Source organism: Gavia stellata, chromosome 15, assembly GCF_030936135.1.
Source record: "Gavia stellata isolate bGavSte3 chromosome 15, bGavSte3.hap2, whole genome shotgun sequence".
NCBI classification, from domain to species: Eukaryota; Metazoa; Chordata; class Aves; order Gaviiformes; family Gaviidae; genus Gavia; species Gavia stellata.
Genome location: NC_082608.1, coordinates 7,199,497 through 7,215,850, shown reverse-complemented (window position 1 = coordinate 7,215,850; position 16,354 = coordinate 7,199,497). Strand labels below are relative to the sequence as shown.

Genomic DNA, 16,354 nt, shown 5'->3' with positions numbered 1-16,354 from the left:
TTTCAACTAGCTGATTCTTCTGTGTGTCTGGGCGGTAAATTAATACAGTTATTCTTAATTTATAGACAGTGTTATTGTGGAGCATGCAGTTTCTTTACCTGGAGTACAGGCCTGAAAGTACTCAGTGGACTACGTTCAGCAGAGAATAATGACCCATGCTAGCATTACATGTTAATTACAATATTTATGATCATTAATTGACTAGATTATTAAAATAAGCGTGTGGGAGAGATAATAATAGAGTTGAGGGAAATTACAGAAGTGGGTAAATAGAGACTTTTTTCAGCTCTTAGGAAGCTTTCACAGGAGCATTAGGGCCAAGACAAGCTTAGTATTTTTGTATGTGGGTTGGATCCCTGAACAAATTAGCTGTAATATCACAGTGCCACCAAGATGATATCTGCATGGTGTACCAGGCTGTAAAACTAAGGCAACGCCCAATTTACATAAACCTCTGAAAGGCAACAGGGAAGCACATGCTTAACACAGACTGTCTGTTAACCATGTGTCTCACAGCTTGATAACCAGAATTAAATGCTAGCATTATATTAGCCAGATGTTCTCCTCAACAGCATCCTTCTGTGGTTCCTTCCATTAGGTATGTACGCATGTGGTATGAATTTTCTACCCCGGTCAGAGCTGTACTTAAAGATCACCCCAAACAAGAATGTGCCTTCAATGCAAGTTATAAAACTGTATCAGCTACAAAAGGGAAATGAAGCATATTCCCTCATCTCTGATGGAATGATCATCACTTGTATTTTTTGCTCCTACCGAAGTTGATGGTAAACCTTCCCCCCAGGTCCTCCTACCCACAGCAGTTGACTTCAATGGGAACAGGACCAATCCCATCATTCTCTGAAACGGCAAGTGTTGTTTGACCAGGCTTCAGCTGGAGGAGTAAAAAACTACATTCAGTGTCTGAAGATGCATCCTTTAGATTGCATCGACTGAGAATGTATTTCCCTTCTTGAAAGGAAGTAGTTTCCCCATGAGCAAGCAATGCCTCTGATTCTGCAGATTCTTAAGTGCTTTATTCATTGTATTTTCCTATTCTGACTTTTCACACGAAATAGGCTATGTTCAAAATAAGCAAAGCATAAATGATTTTTGTTGCAAATTTAATTCCAAAAACCTTAATAAGCTTAGGTGTTCCTCATACCTGTAGAGTAAATATAATATTTTCCAACATAAATGTTAATGTCCCTTTTGAACATGAAAGATATTTAATTTTTTTCTATTAATATAAAATTATGGTAGCCAAACAGGTAATTTCCAGTTCTTACTCTTTCAAGAGTTTGTGTTTGGGAAAAGGACCTGGCAGCTTTGCTCTTTAATGAAATTGTTTCTTGTGTTCATTGTACGTACTCCCGAACTGCAAGTTCTTTGAGGGTAAAAACCCGTATGGGATCTTTTTTTGCTTTCCATTCTTCCAGTTTTTCTTGCAAAGACAGAAAATCCTTGCCAAGTTCATACGCCAAAGTGATCATTGTTTCTAATAATGGAATATAATACCTGTGGCAGGTATGTGCATGAAGGTGTGATAGAGCTTTTTCTCCATATTCAAAGGCACTTGCTGGATTTTCCAGGTCCTTGTGGCACACCACGATAGCACAGAGAGTAGGGACAACAGAGACAGGGTTGCCTCCCGTCAGCCTTTCCTGCAGACCAATGACTTCTAAAAGGATTTCCAAAGCTTTGGTGTACTGGCCACCCCGCAGGCAACCATATGCTTCCTGAAGCTCCGGCCTTGTTAGAAAGTCAATAAATTTTTTTGATCTTTGGATATATTTCATAGAATATAGAAGTCTCAGGTAGTCCTTGAAGGCTAATTTTCTCTCATTGATTATTTCTTCTGTTAAGTTCCCTATTAGAGTTTTTTTGGGAAAGGTCACATCTTCCATTTCTTCACTAAACTCCTCCAGCAGATTTCTGTGCAGTTTCTCAAAATCTGAGTAACGCCGTTCAATTACAGACTTGTTGCTGTCAAAACTCCCTGTTTGCAAAATTATGATTTTATACATCTAAACACAATAAAACAGAAAAATATGTGTGAGAAGGACCATTCTAGTCCCAGTGCAGTCAGATTTTGTCTGTTATCGCTTTGAAAAGACTTTGTGCTTGTGTATTCCATCAGCTGAAACCTTCCTGCACCAATTTTATGTGTGTAATGTCGTATACTCCTGTGGCTTGTAGCAGTGCTGCTAAATTAGTTGCTGCCTGAGATTATGGTGCGTGCTCAGTGTAGGCCTGATCTTTGAAATCTGCATCCATCAAATTAATAATTCCCACCTCCTGCTGTTTTGGACTTTTGGCACCACACTAAGCCTTAGCATGTAAATAAGTTGTAGATAAACAATATACTAACAGATCCCATCCTGCAAGGTGCTGGGAATGGTGAACTAGCATCAGACTGAAGGAAGTAAAATCACTTGCAAAGCATTTCTGTAGCTGTACTTTGTTTATAACAGCCATGGCTGCTGCAATCAATCATCTTCCGTGAACTGAATGGATTTCCCAGACTTAATACTGAATGTAATGTATTTTACATTGGTCGTAATACTCAGAAATGTTGTTGGTATCAGACATTTCTAGGGATTTGGGGGTGTTGTTAATGCTGTGAAAGAAGAGGGAGTATTTGGCAGTAGTATTTGGTGTGTGCAAAAATAAGATGGAGCAACTCTAAAGCCTTTTTTCCCCTCGAAATCATTGTCCTGTTATTCAAACTTTCTTGGCATATAAATAATGCAAAAACAAGTGACATTTCTACAAAAATCTGTTTGCTATCCAAAATCCTTCGCTAACAGCAACGGTGTCCCACATTAACAGTACTCAAGAGTATGTCTTCCTCAGCTCTTCACTAGCCTCAAAATGACTATAATAAACGTGATATTAGAAAAATAGCTGCAGAACAAAATTGTGTGTTGTGTTGTACAAATAGATTCTCTTCTGGTCTTGATCCAAACATAATGATGTTGAGGAAGGGCCGAATCCCTAATGTGCGCAAACCAGTGGAGCTCCACTGAGGCCAGTTTAACTGTATCATCGTACACCAGCTAAGGACACGGACTGTTGACCTTGCCAGCTTTTGGACAATGACCATGTTCACATTCAACTTCATCCTGTTTCCATTGAATTATACAGGAAGCGGAGCAGTTCTACTCATGCCAGTTGTTTTCTTTGCTGCTGTTGAAGGGTGCAGACCAGTACTACCACTAGTGTCTCTCTGATTATCTTCCTTGTTTTTTCTTAAAGAGAAATTCTCTCTTTTAATCTTCATAAATGATCTTTACAGGCACTCCTTGAAAGGTTTCTAATTTTGAGCTGACTTCTCTGATCTCTTTCCATTTGTAAGCACTGTGACATTTTCCTGTACTTTGTCCTGCTCCCTGCTGAAAAGTGTATATATGCCTGATGCGTATCCAAAACAATCATAAAAGCAATTTTTTAAGCTATCATTTTGCCAAGGGCAGCTAAGTGAATAATTTACAAGTAGTTGGTTTTTTATTTGTGGAGTGTGCATGGAAAAGGGAAGAAATACCATTTAATTAGACTATCATTCAAATTGGCTAAATTTTGTTGTAATGTAAATCTCTTTGCCTAGGCGTGTAACTTATGACTAAGTTTAACCACTTGCACATACACTGAATGATACTCCTGTTCTCATACAGTTATACTAAAATAATTTTTAACTATTCAACAAGTTGGATACTATTGAGTGTATGCAAGAATGGCAGCATCTAAGTAGGTGTGTATAGCATGCAACAAGATCTTAGGACAGTCTCCAGAACATCTACCTGCTTCAAATTCTACCAAGCTGCATCACCCAGTATCAGTAACACTAGTATGATTCTTAGCATTTTTCATCTAGAGATCTCAGAGGTTGTTGCAGACAAGGAAAATCCCTATCTGAATTTCACAGGAGTACTGAAAGAGACTTGCTCTAGATCAGTCCTCCTGAAGGCCAGGAGCGGAATCAGAAATAAAAAGCAAGTGTCAGTACTGTGAGTAAAGGTACAAAAATCCAACCCGTTCTGTTGTTCCTGTCCCTCATACTCATGTTTCACCTTAAAAATATGACAGAAACATGCGATCTAATGGAGCTCTAGGTGGGGAAGGGGAATGATCCCAAGCGATCTAGCTGGAGGATGTCTTAGACTTTGTCAACATCAAAGAATTTTGCACTTGTGCTAACATAAATCTCTGATGTGGAAGTTATATAAATGCAATGCAGCTGCTACAGCAGGCTAGCTCAGTGGAAGTGTAACTGTACTGATATTTTTATATTTGTGTGAATTTCCTCAATGTTGACAAGCCTCTGAGTGTTAAGGATACTGAAGCTACTAATTTACTTGATATCACTTTTCATATCACTTTTCCACTGCTGCAGATTTTGTGATCTGATTGTCGGAAGGTTTTTTTAGTGGCAGATTCCACCAGCTATGCTCACATGATCAATGAGAACAGGTTTTACTTGGTATGATCACGGCTTGCAAAGCTTGGCCCTCAGTAAGGCTTTCATGTAATGAGGCATGCTGTGTGCTGTGCAGACCCCTGTAGAGTGAATAAAAATTAATGATCTTCTTACATATTCATTTCTTAGCTTACCACATATCTAGATAAGTGGTGCTGTACAATTCTGGCTGATGGGATTTCAAAAAGGAGTTTGACTTGTCTGTGCTGGCGTTTTTCATTCCTCCAATATTCCTGAAGCTCCTTAGTGGTCATTGAAGAGTTGGGACTTAGGGATGCACTGGAATCTAAAAACAATATATTTAGTATTTTAGATTATCATCTTCGCATTTGGAAAGAAAACTCTTATGCATTTATTGTGAAGGGAGAGCCTAGAATTTCTGTTGCTGTTACAGCAAGACCTAAAGACTGATAAAATAAGTGATTTCACTGCTAATAAAAACAACGTTCAGATTCTTTGAGGAAAGCTATTGTGGTCTGAAATTTTGCAAGACACTAAATCGGCTGCAGAATACAAAGTTATAGAAAAAGTACTGGCAAGAAGTATTGTATGTCTAGTTTGTAACCTCGGGCACAGTCTGAGCAGGAGGTACGCTTCACCATCCCAGAAGTAGCCCTAAGAAACGCTGACTCAGTCTTCGGAATCGGCTGTTTCTCCAGGCTTCCTTGTTGCTAAAAGGAGGAGATAATACAATGCAGCTGCAAATTCAGACATATATTCAAATACTGACCCTATTCAAATATTGGGTTTGTGCAGTAACAGCTGAAAACGGAGAAAACATGAATATCTTGACCTTAAAGGAGAAACTTGGATAACTAGCTCAGCTGAAGGAAGAATTCTCACATCCTCTTTTTCTTTTATAGCTGAACTGATACCACAATTCAGCTACAAATATTTTATATACCTCCCTCCTTCCTCTCTCTCCCCCCACAGTCACATATACACACACACAAGTATATATACATCCGCATATATAAAAATGTAGAACAGCTGGTTGAAGAGTTTGCTTACAGGGGAATTTGATGTAGCTTTTCAAAATGGTGATTTCTCTGTCTTTGAAATCTACTGACAACCGTTTTCATCAGGTAGCATATAGGCTAGCAAAGCGGATAAAAGAAACGGAATATTTGTATTTCAGTGGGCACACCAGTCCCAGTTTCCAATCAGCAATGTCTCTGTCAGTACAGTCAGCTGAAGTTAGTCTGCAATGTATCTAACATTCAGACAATGGAGGGGAATGACCACAAATGAATGGGAAGGTAACAGCATGATGCAGAAATAGAATTGTAAAGGCACCATAGTACTCCTTCAGTGGCCCCACTTTTACATGTTCTTAATCATTTGGCCATACAGTTTCAATTATCAAGGCCTTTGGGGTTTGGCTCAATCTCTACAAAGCATATATTTGCTAAGAAACTTGGTGTTTATGACATCTTTGCAGGCTGAAAATCTTGATGAGATTATATATATTTTGGATTATATGTAACATTTTATTTAATAACAGATGACAGCAATCTTAGGCATAGTAAAAGTTCAATCCTGCCTCTTCAGAAAGGCATGTGAGAGACTACTGCTTGAGATTAGCTTCAGTCTTGGTGTCCTTGCTGATACTGCCAAGAAGTTCAGATTTTGTGATGTACAGAAAGTGCACTCTGAAGACATGCCATCTGATGATCACTGGTTTGGTCCCTGGTGTGTACATTAAATCTGGAACACATTTTAGGTGCAAGGGATTTAAGAGGAAAACTCTGTGTGTGTATATACACACCAGGATGTGCATCAGTTTCACTATTGCTACATTATTACTACAAATCTAAGCAAGGCTTATTTTCAGTGGGGTATAGCAGTGTAAAACTGGACTACTGCTGCAATAAATAAAGCAAAGGTTTTTATATAAAAGATTAATAGCATAAATAGCTACATGAAAAATAAAATTAAAGGATAGCATCAACCTTGCAGGTCATCTTTTTCTGGGTTTTCTTTTCTCACTTGACATGAAATTTCAGCTTTGGGTTGATTTTCTTCTTCATGAAATGGACTTGTGGTAGAAAATGTAGCAATCCTGCTTACAGTTTCCAAGACTTCCCTTTCTGCTGTGCAGTGTGAGTCTCTGTCCATTGCAAGCTATCACTGAAAGATTACAAAAAATACAACATTTCTTAGTAGCATGCCTTTAAAGGATCTGGTCTAGTAATCTCTTTTATTGACTTACTCATTGTTCTCCATGAACTTGTATGAGGGTAACTGTAGTTTCATAAAAACTAAAGTAATAAATAGAAATATCTACATAGCTACCAGTGAAGAACCATTCCTATTACCATTACCACTGAAAGTGTTTGGATATCTTTTTGGCAGATTAAAATCAAACATGAAAACCACAAGAAGTTATGTTGAATAAGATTAGGTGGGGAACTCCATTCTTATCTATGAGAATTTTGTCATAGACTTCAGTGGGGGCAGATTTTTTCTCCTTGGATTTTGCCCTCAAGCTTGCAAGTATGAGTTCAGATGAACTAAAATCTTGGACATAATTAGTACAACTAGCAGCCTGGCTCTCTTGTACTCCTAGAATTTACTGTTCTCAAAAATCCAAAACTCACCATCTGTTCTTAATCACAACCTGTAGGGCAAAATAGGGCGATAGCTAAAATAGTGTACTACTTTTGTCATATTTCACAGTTTCAAGTTCTCTCCAGAGACTTGTCTCTGGAGAAACAAAACAACTGAATCTGACAATGCCTAGGTGGAAGGAGAACTGAGTTTTCTAATTATTATACAGAAGCATTTTCCCTTTACTTGTGTTTTTAACCTATATACTGTGCTTGTAGTAGATCTGTATGCCTGTTCTGCTAGGACTACTATTTTACCACATACTGATAAAATGCCTAACACAATACACTCCTACTCCATAGACCAGATTGGCCATTCTGCTGCATAAATGCCCCCAGGATGTTGTGGGGTTTTTTTTAAAACCTACCTGTTACATCATTGTGTTATACTGGCAATTGAAAAAGCTCTAAGAGCATCCTAGTAAGTTTGCCAGGGCGCTGCGTTCTGTTAGCTAGCATGAGAGAAGTGCTGCTCACAATTCAGCCAATGGGTAAAAATCAAATAACAGAACAACCTACTTTTAAAAAGAAAAGTCTTCCTGCTACAAATGTAAAAATAATGCCCAAGCAGTGGTTATTAACTAATGAGAGTGTTTAGGACAGGGGATGTTACTACACATCATTTTGTCTCCACTTCTCTACCACATAGTTATGCAACGCTGGATACAGAGGTGAGGAAACTCCTTCGGCAGACCTATTGGTTTCTGGCAAACTGCAAGGCTATAAAAAGAAAAGCAATTGCTTTCCCCACTGGAAATAGTGGAAGTGCAAACCACTTTCCTCTAACAGAAACCCTTCTTTTGCCTGGCTTAGATAAGCAAGTATATACATGTTGTCATCCTCCTTAACAAGAGCATCATGGAAGCCCTTATTTTTGGACTTCAGACTAGGAGGTGAAAGTTCTCACTGTTCTTCTAGTCCTCCTTAAGATCTGCTTTTTGAACATGAAGAGTAGCCACTTACTTATTGTCTAACTGTTCAGTCTTTTGAAAATCATGAAAGTTTATCCCAAGAGAATAAAATTGCAAATATTTATCTTTAATTTAAAGGTAATCTCAAATATAGTAGATTAAATAAGGAATCTAAAAATGGCCAATCAAATTTAAATGACAACTTTTTTCTTGGTTGTGAGTCGGTATAGCCTTAAAAGCAAAATTGTATTTGTAGTGAAGATATATATATTTATATATATATAACTTTATATACATAAAATACGTATATATATAAAAATACCACTTTAAAACATGATTTACCAGAGAAACACAACACACTTTTAAATAGAAGAATGCAGAAGTGAACGTTATGATATACAAGTCTTCTGCCTTGAATATATCTGCCTTGAAAACCATCTGTACTTCATATAAACAGTTTCATTTTCACAGCTAAAAATCATTGTCATCTCTTTTAACTAAGCTACTATTTATTTTTACATATTAAAAAAAATCCAAAACAATACAAAAGCCCTGCAACAAATGACACAATTTTACTTCGAACAGACACTCATCCTGTTCCGTTTCAGGGTAAATGCCACTCCAGCTGCTTCACCGCGTTGTAAGTAACACTAGAAATCAAAGCGCACAGAATACTCACCTGGAAACTGCTGAAGAGCTTTTAGTTATAGTCTGTACAAAGTCATGAAAAGCCTGCTTTGCATTTTCAAAACGCAGAAAAATATGTCTGTGTTTTCTTCCAACAGGCACATTCTGTGTTTTACAAAAAGGAAGGAAGAAGCCTTGATTAAATCAGACTTCCTCATCCAATTGGCTCACTGGTTCAGTGCTGACTGATTACGCACGAAATTTCCTATCTGCCTTGAGCAGCCCTTGAGCTGCCTGCGGGTGAGGCACGGCCTGTTGCCCGCAGCTCCAGCAGCCGGGGCAGGTTTGCAAACGCCAGTGTCAGGATTACAGGTGCAAACACAAAGTCTGGCAGAGGAGAGTTCAACAGTAAATACAATTACAAAAATCAATGAAAACTTCTTTGCATGGATTTCTGAAACAAAAAACCCACACTTAGTGAAAGAGAGATTAGGAAAAAAGAGCCAAATATGTAAATGTACTTGTGTGGAAAAATATGCCCCTTGGGATATCTTTAAAGTACAGACTTAAGAACCAGTTCAGAGAAGAAAATGCAGATGGCACCACAATAAATAGCCCCACTCTACGTAAACTTGCACTTCTGACAGAAATCCCAATTCTGCACAGTGCTTAAACATATGATTAATTTCAAATATCTGCTTAATTAAAGTTCAAAAAGGAGTATTATCATATCTGACATGACAACTAAACTTGAAACGGGCTTATGAGTGTGCCTAAAATGAATCCTGTGCTTAAATTCTTTGTTGAACTGAAGACAAAGTGAAGAAGAATGACGCATTAATCCACATGTCCTTTAGCCCAGATGCTTCCTTTTGCAGTTCACTTCACCTTGGAAATTGCTTTAAAGCATCAGGATAGCTATTTCTGGGGTAAATAATATGGACGCTATCTTTTCTTAGTAATGTAAGTTTCCTCATTGCCAAAGCTCACTCACTGAAAAACCAAGCGATTTTAATGCAGCACAAATGTGGGAGGCAAACATCCAAAGGACCACATGGATCCTGCCCCACACATTCCTTTAGAACAAACAATTTAAAATAATGTAAAACCAGGGCCATAAACTGGCAATGCTTCTCTTCTGCTTTATTTGCAACATAAAACAATGCCAACTTTAACTTGGACTCAGTCTAAATGTGGAAGTTTTGCCAAAATAGCTGTCAGAATGATGAAAAATCACTCCCATGCAGCTACAGCCATACTGGCAAAAGCCCTAGTGTAGATGCCGTTATACTGGCAGAGCCAGTTTAGCGTGTTCCATGTGGAAAGTGATTTAAGTTACACCAGAAAAGAAATCTGTGCTTGCCAATACAGCTCTAAGGTGTTAGCTATACCAGCCAACCCTTTTAAGTGTAGACAAGGCGTGGGTTTCTGGCTCAAGTCTCATTCCTTTAAAGTTAGATTTATGGGTTTGGTTACAATTGTGAGCAAAAACGAAGGGGGCTTTCAGTGCATTTCACTCACGCTGACAGTTCACAGATGTATCTAAGCTTTGAATTTATTGAATCTGTTAATTTATGTGTTGCCAAAAAGCAATGTATTATTTCATGATGCTTAGTGGTGTTGTCCTGCTCTTGATAAAGCTAAAAGAAGAGAGGAAAGTATATTTTTCTGTATACTAAGTATTACCTCTACTTTCAATTATTTCAGAATAAGTTAAGTCCTAGTCAAATTAACGTGGATGATTAAAAAAAAGTGCAATCTGTTATTATGAGCAGGGCTGACTGATACAAAATAATTTACAAATCAAGGGTGTTCTGCAAGAATTCTGCCTGCCTCAGTAGAGCCAGCTGTTATGGTCACAGCCAGTTCTGGAACAGGTTCCCCGTGCCCAGGAGCTGTGACATCCACAGCGGGTTTAGCAGACTGCTCCTCCTCATCCTGCTCCCATGAGCTTAGGCTTGGTACAGACAGCCCCTGGCCCTTCACAGGGACCCAGTGTTGTTAGTCTGGCAGCATTTTACTTTCCTAAATGTCTACTTGATTAGTGCACTGAAAAAAAAGTCTACAGGATACAGTGGTGTTTGCTAGCAGAACACAGAACTAGTATCTTTATTTTTATATTCTCAGTTCCAGTTCCAACAGTCAAATACTGTGTAAAGGGTTAAGCAGTGGAAAAGGGGAATTTTCACAATGGCAGCACACCATTCTGAGAGATGGGCAAGCGTACTTACACCATCAATTGATTTGACTGTTCCTAAAACTGTGGTAAATTTTAGTGGAAAAGCATGTTCTGTCATAGTCAAGTGATGGAAAAGGGATCCTCATGCACCGGCTCACTCAGAGTTTGTATTCTGTGAAAGCACTGACTTTGGCATACATAAAAAGCACCGTGTTAAAATGCTCCTGCCAAGGGATATGGAAAAAGAGTGCTCTGCAATAACATAGGAGCAAGGCAAGGTTAAAATTGTAACACTGCAGTGCATAAAAGTGGTTGTCATAAGAGTTAGGTCCTCCATACTGATTTAAGATGAAAAGAGCCATTTTAGGAAGCCGAACCTGAAAGTTTACGTCTAAAACTTGGTAACCAGCCACCAAATGAGCTAGCCTTGCGATGCCATGTTAAGGATGCCTGTATTGAAAGACCGTGTCTGTGCTTTTGATAGTTAAAGAACTAGAAGGGATTGCTGCAATAGTGTAAAACCGCCGGCCTTGATTTATACCCTGATTTGGGCACTTCATGTTTTCCCAATCAGATAGATGACATAAACCTAGACAGACACAGTATTTAACCATAGAATACAAAGCTGCTATCAGCTTGAAAAATTGTGAGATAAACCAATGTTATAAACAAAGCACAATGTACTGCCAGATTTTATTCGCATTTTATTATAGGCATAGCAAGGTCTTATTCTTGTTAAAGAATGTGGCTGTAATATCCTTATTACAAAATACTCTTCAGCTTCTGTCCTAAGAAATACAGCCTCAAGTAACCTCATAGACTCTGTGCTGCTTTTCCCTCTCAGGCCCCAAACTATGTAAGTAAACCTTATTTATTTTACCAAATCATTCATTGGAACTGTAGATAATGAGAAAAAACACGAGGAGGCAGAAATACCTAACATATTTATCCAAGTCCCCTTTTATCACATAATTATTATTTAGAAAGTGCTGTAAATACCTCCCATTTCCATGTTTGAAGTAGCAGAAAAATTCAACTGTTCTGCATGAACATTCTGCACTTTTGGGGTGATGCTGTGATAAATGAATACCATACTCCTATCCTGGCACAGCACAAAATTCTGTTCCGTGCTATTTATATAATGTTTAATTGCATAGTGTTGTGTCATTCGAAAATGGAATTTGTTTACAATACGTCATTATTACAAAACATGTCTCTCTTAACAAGAGCGTGGTTTAAAGAAATAATTCTCCATTTAATGGCAAGTACCTCATGCTGGTGTTACTGACAGGGTTTTCAGCATGAAAGAAACGTAACAGGCCCATTTTACACTGCCAAAGCCCTCTTACCACTTTACAACTCCTTTATACTTCTGAAGGAGTATGAAGGAGCTTCAGAGTAAACAACAGTCTTGGCCTGCCTTTCATCTGTGGTCTGTCAGTGACACAGAGCTGTAACGCAAGCCCAGTGGGTCAATAGGATATTAACTTGGGTTAAACTTCACAAGCACTATTCTGTCTGTAGAATGACAGACTTTCTAAATGGCCTATGTTGGTCATTTTTCCTGCTGAAATCATAGAGTTAAGTACATAATTATGTGGACTAGTGAAATATTTTTAAATATTTTATTTTGAGTTATTAGGTATACCATATGTAGTCATTCCTGTCTAGTATTTTGATATTTTATTCTTATAATGTGCCTGTCCCCTTTTCTTCTCAAATATAATTATGGTGTACTTAGGCTAATACTTATAGTCACATTCCATGTGTAATTTATTTATACCCAAAATGTAAACATAATGAAATTTGGGTAACGGGATTTACAGGAGACATGCTAATGCATTTTGTAGTCGCATAAAAGGCAGCTCTACAAATGGAGGAAAACACAGCTGCTGTGTATAGATAGCCACCTTGAGGATTAGCAGAGCATGACTTGGGTTGACTGCCCTTCTGCAACATGAAGAAATGTAATGCATAAATCTTAGTATCTTTTCACTACTATTTCTTCTTTAAAAGTTGAGTTTAAAATGCAATTTGCTCTTAAGTGACTAAATAAAATGATCAGCACAAGCATTCATTCCATAGTAGATGGAATCTTGTTTTCTTGGGAGTTTCCAATAAACTCCTGCTGGTTTCTGACACTCCGACCGTGTCCTTTCCATCTTGCACATACCCACGCTAACACGAGCCTGTGTCGTGCATTCCCATCTTCCTACCAGAAGCCGTGTAGTGACCCACGTCGCTTCAGAGCTCAGAAGTGGGCACTCCAGCCCCTGTCCGGGGCTGCATCAGATCTGCTTACTGCCTCTCCAGGTTCTGGAGATCTATAGGGAACAGGATTAACTAGAACAGCATTTGATTTAGCTAATGTTGACCTGCATGTTACTAAATTACATAAAAACACGTATTAAAGGAATGCTAAAGATGCTAAGAAATGAGGAAAGTGTTTATTTGCATGTCAACATTCTTGTAACCGCCTTAGGTACATGACCACATGCTATTTTTTTTTTCCCAGAGATGCTTCTTTGTAGGAAGTCCATTTCTAGCAGCACAAAATTGCAGAAGTGTTTTTAAAATGACATTTAAAGCACCAGTTTAGAATACTACATGATTAAAAAAAAAAGTCTTCTGTGAAAATAAATGTTGTCTTCCGCAAATGCTGACTGCATGAATAGAGCCTTTAAACATAACTGTCCTGTCGAGCAGTTCTTTTCTATTCCGGAGTTCATTCTCTCATTCATTATTTAAGAAGAGCTCACTATATAGAAAAGCACTGATGCTAAGTGGATAAAATAGAACAGTATTAGATGACAGTCACAGTCAAAAGTAGGTCGGTTAAAGAGGAGCTGTATCTGGCTTTTATTAAAGCAAGTATTCAGCAGCATTACTTACATTTCTCGAGAGTAAAAGTATTTCAAAACTGGACATTGAAGCCAGACCACGTTTGACTTCACGAACAGCCTCTGGGTAACTCTACAGCCGCCTGCTTCCCGGGGGATACCTGAAATCACCCCCCGAGGTTACTAAGCGGTTGAAAACGCTGCACGCTGGGGAACGAGCGAGCAGGCTGTGTAGCAGCACCGCGACAATCACTCCTGCCATCTTCTCAAGCAACCACGGAAGGGCAATTGCATTCAGTCGGTAGTTTTAACTCGCAGAGGTTTTGACCGCCAGCTGGGCTGCGGGAAGGTCCTCGGAGTCCCGGTTTCTTCCGTCTCCACGCGTTGCGTCTGCAGGGCTGCCGGCTCGCCGGGCAGCAGGCAGCGCCGCTCGGCTCCCGAGGACGCCGGCCCCACCGCCTGCCGCCCCGCCGCACGTCTCCCGAGCTGCGGGCCGCGAGCCGGCAGCCGCGCTGCGGAGCCAGAGCGAGAGGCGGGCCCGGCTGACCCCACGCGAGCGCTGAACCGCTGCCGAACCCCCCCGCGCGCTTCCCCGGCACGCGGGCCCGAGGCCGCGCTTCGCCGCGAGCCAGCAGGCGGGACTGTCGCCCGGCGGGGCGAGCGACGCCCGCTCAGTCCACGGAGCTGGACGCACGCGCGCGCCCCTTCCAGAGAGCGCTTGGAGAGATGAGACCCGACCCGACCCGTCCCTCGGGCAGCTGAGCCCCGCGGCAGGCGCGGGCCCTGAGGGACGGGACCGGGTCTCCTGGCGCCGGCGGGGGGAGCGCCTCCAGCCACACAGCCGGCGGCCGCCGCTCGGGCCCCCCTAGCCCCGCCTCCGCCGGCAATGGGGGCACGTGCACGCACCATCAAATCAGCCCCGCCGTAGCTCCCGACGTCCCGCCTTCGCGCTCTGGACGACCAATCAGCGCCCGCAAGGGGGAGCGTTCCGCCAACCGCCTCTTTCTGACCTCCCCGCCCCCTCCTTTGCGGCTCATACAATCTTCGTGGAGTGGAAACCCCCGAATCACCTCGTCACCTGGCGGCGCTCTTCGCCAATAGCGTTACGAAGCAGTGGCGCCGTCGTGCTGTGATTGGCTGAGAGAGAGGCCGGGGGACGAGAGGGTGGGTCCGCCGGGGGCAGCAGGGAGCGTTTCGCCGGCCGGAGCGTTGGGCTCCTGTGACGACGATGGGGGAGCGGGGAGCGGGCCGGGCCGATGCGCCGGGCGCCGCGGGGCTGTGAGCCGGCGACGGGAAAGTCCCGCAGCCGGGCGGGGCGCCGAGGCCTGGGGCCGGGGATGAAGAGGTGAGCGAGGGGCCGCGGGGGCCGGCCGCGGGATGTTGCTCGGTGCCGTCAGGTAGGGGTGAGGCGGCGGCGCGGCCCGGCCCGGCCCGGCCCCACCGCCCCACGGCGCTCTCCCCGGCCGTTTCCACGGCCGCCGGCCCGGCGCAGGAGGCGCGGAGATCGCTGCGGGGCGGTGGGGCCGGGCCGCGGTGGCCGCTCGGCGGCGGGGCGAGGCCCAGCGGCGGGGCCGGGCCGGGCTGGCTCGGGGGTGGCGGTAGCTCCCGTCAGGGCTGTGCGGGGGCGCCGAGCTTGGGCCCTGCTGTGCGTTTCCGATCGTCCGACGTTAAGCCCCGAGTAGCCCCTTGCTCCGACTTAAAAAGTGTTTCGGGGCTTTCTTTCCCTGTCCTGCTCATAAACCGCCCAGAGAGGTAGAGAAAGTTCTCAAAATTGGGGGTGGGGGGTGTGTGTGTGAGGGGGGAATAATTATTCTCAAAAACTTAGACTTGCATCGAGCCTCATGATTTGCAAGTACATTATATGTCGCATTTTACCTTGCTAGGCAATAAGCAGTTCCATTGCTCTTGGCGTTAAACACTCCATTACTAAACAAAGTTAAATATGATTCGGTTTTCATCTCAAAATCTGAACACATGCATTTCATTTTATTGCGAGGACTTGCGTATCATTTCGACAGAAGGGTTGTCTGCAGAACAGTGATGATGGTGCAATACACCATCAAGTGTATACAGTGTATACTTGCCAAATCTAGTAATGTCAGAGTGTTCTGATAGTTGATAATGATTTTTGTTCTTCTTCTGAAGTAGAATATTTCTATCAAATTTATAACACCTAACAAAATTTAGTGGAGTTTTTCAGCTGCATTTTCTTTTAGAAATCATGTTACCAGTACGAATGTATTTGTATTGGACAATATTTCAACTGCTATTTTGAAGAAACAATTTATATTTTTTCCACTCATAGCTTGTATTGTAGCCATGTAATTCTGTGTACATTGAGCTGCAACTAAGGTTTCTTGCTCCTAGTTTTAACCTTCCCTTGAAAATGATTTTTGGACTGTTGAAGAACATAACTTTGCATCTCAGCTGTTTAAAACTTGGTATTTAAAGTGAGAGTTCTGTAAGAAACCGTACAATTTATTTTAGCCTGTTCATTTTATACTCTGACTCAGAGCTACAGGCTTAAGTGTTCATGCTGAAACCCAATGGCTGATTGAAACATCTCTGTATAGTTCATCTAAGGCTACTGCAGGGTAGAAACAAAGTTCTCATATTTCAGAGCAAAGTCTCTTTATGATGAGATGTCTCTGTAGTGACAACAGTGACTCAAGACGGGAGAAAAAGGAAGTTAGGGAAGTTTTGAAGTTAGGTAG

General features: G+C 41.5%; 1 protein-coding gene across 1 annotated transcript; it reads right to left on the bottom strand.

Annotated features, from left to right (window-relative positions):
* Positions 1-1,135: 1,135 nt before the first annotated feature.
* Positions 1,136-6,594, bottom strand: SNX20 (sorting nexin 20). The gene is made up of 3 exons (XM_009814368.2): positions 6,427-6,594; positions 4,609-4,760; positions 1,136-2,024 (listed from the first exon to the last, which is right to left on the bottom strand). The coding sequence occupies exons 1-3, from the start codon at positions 6,590-6,592 to the stop codon at positions 1,356-1,358; spliced, it is 987 nt and encodes a 328-aa protein (XP_009812670.1). The 5' UTR covers positions 6,593-6,594; the 3' UTR covers positions 1,136-1,355.
* Between the last annotated feature and the right edge of the window lie 9,760 nt (positions 6,595-16,354).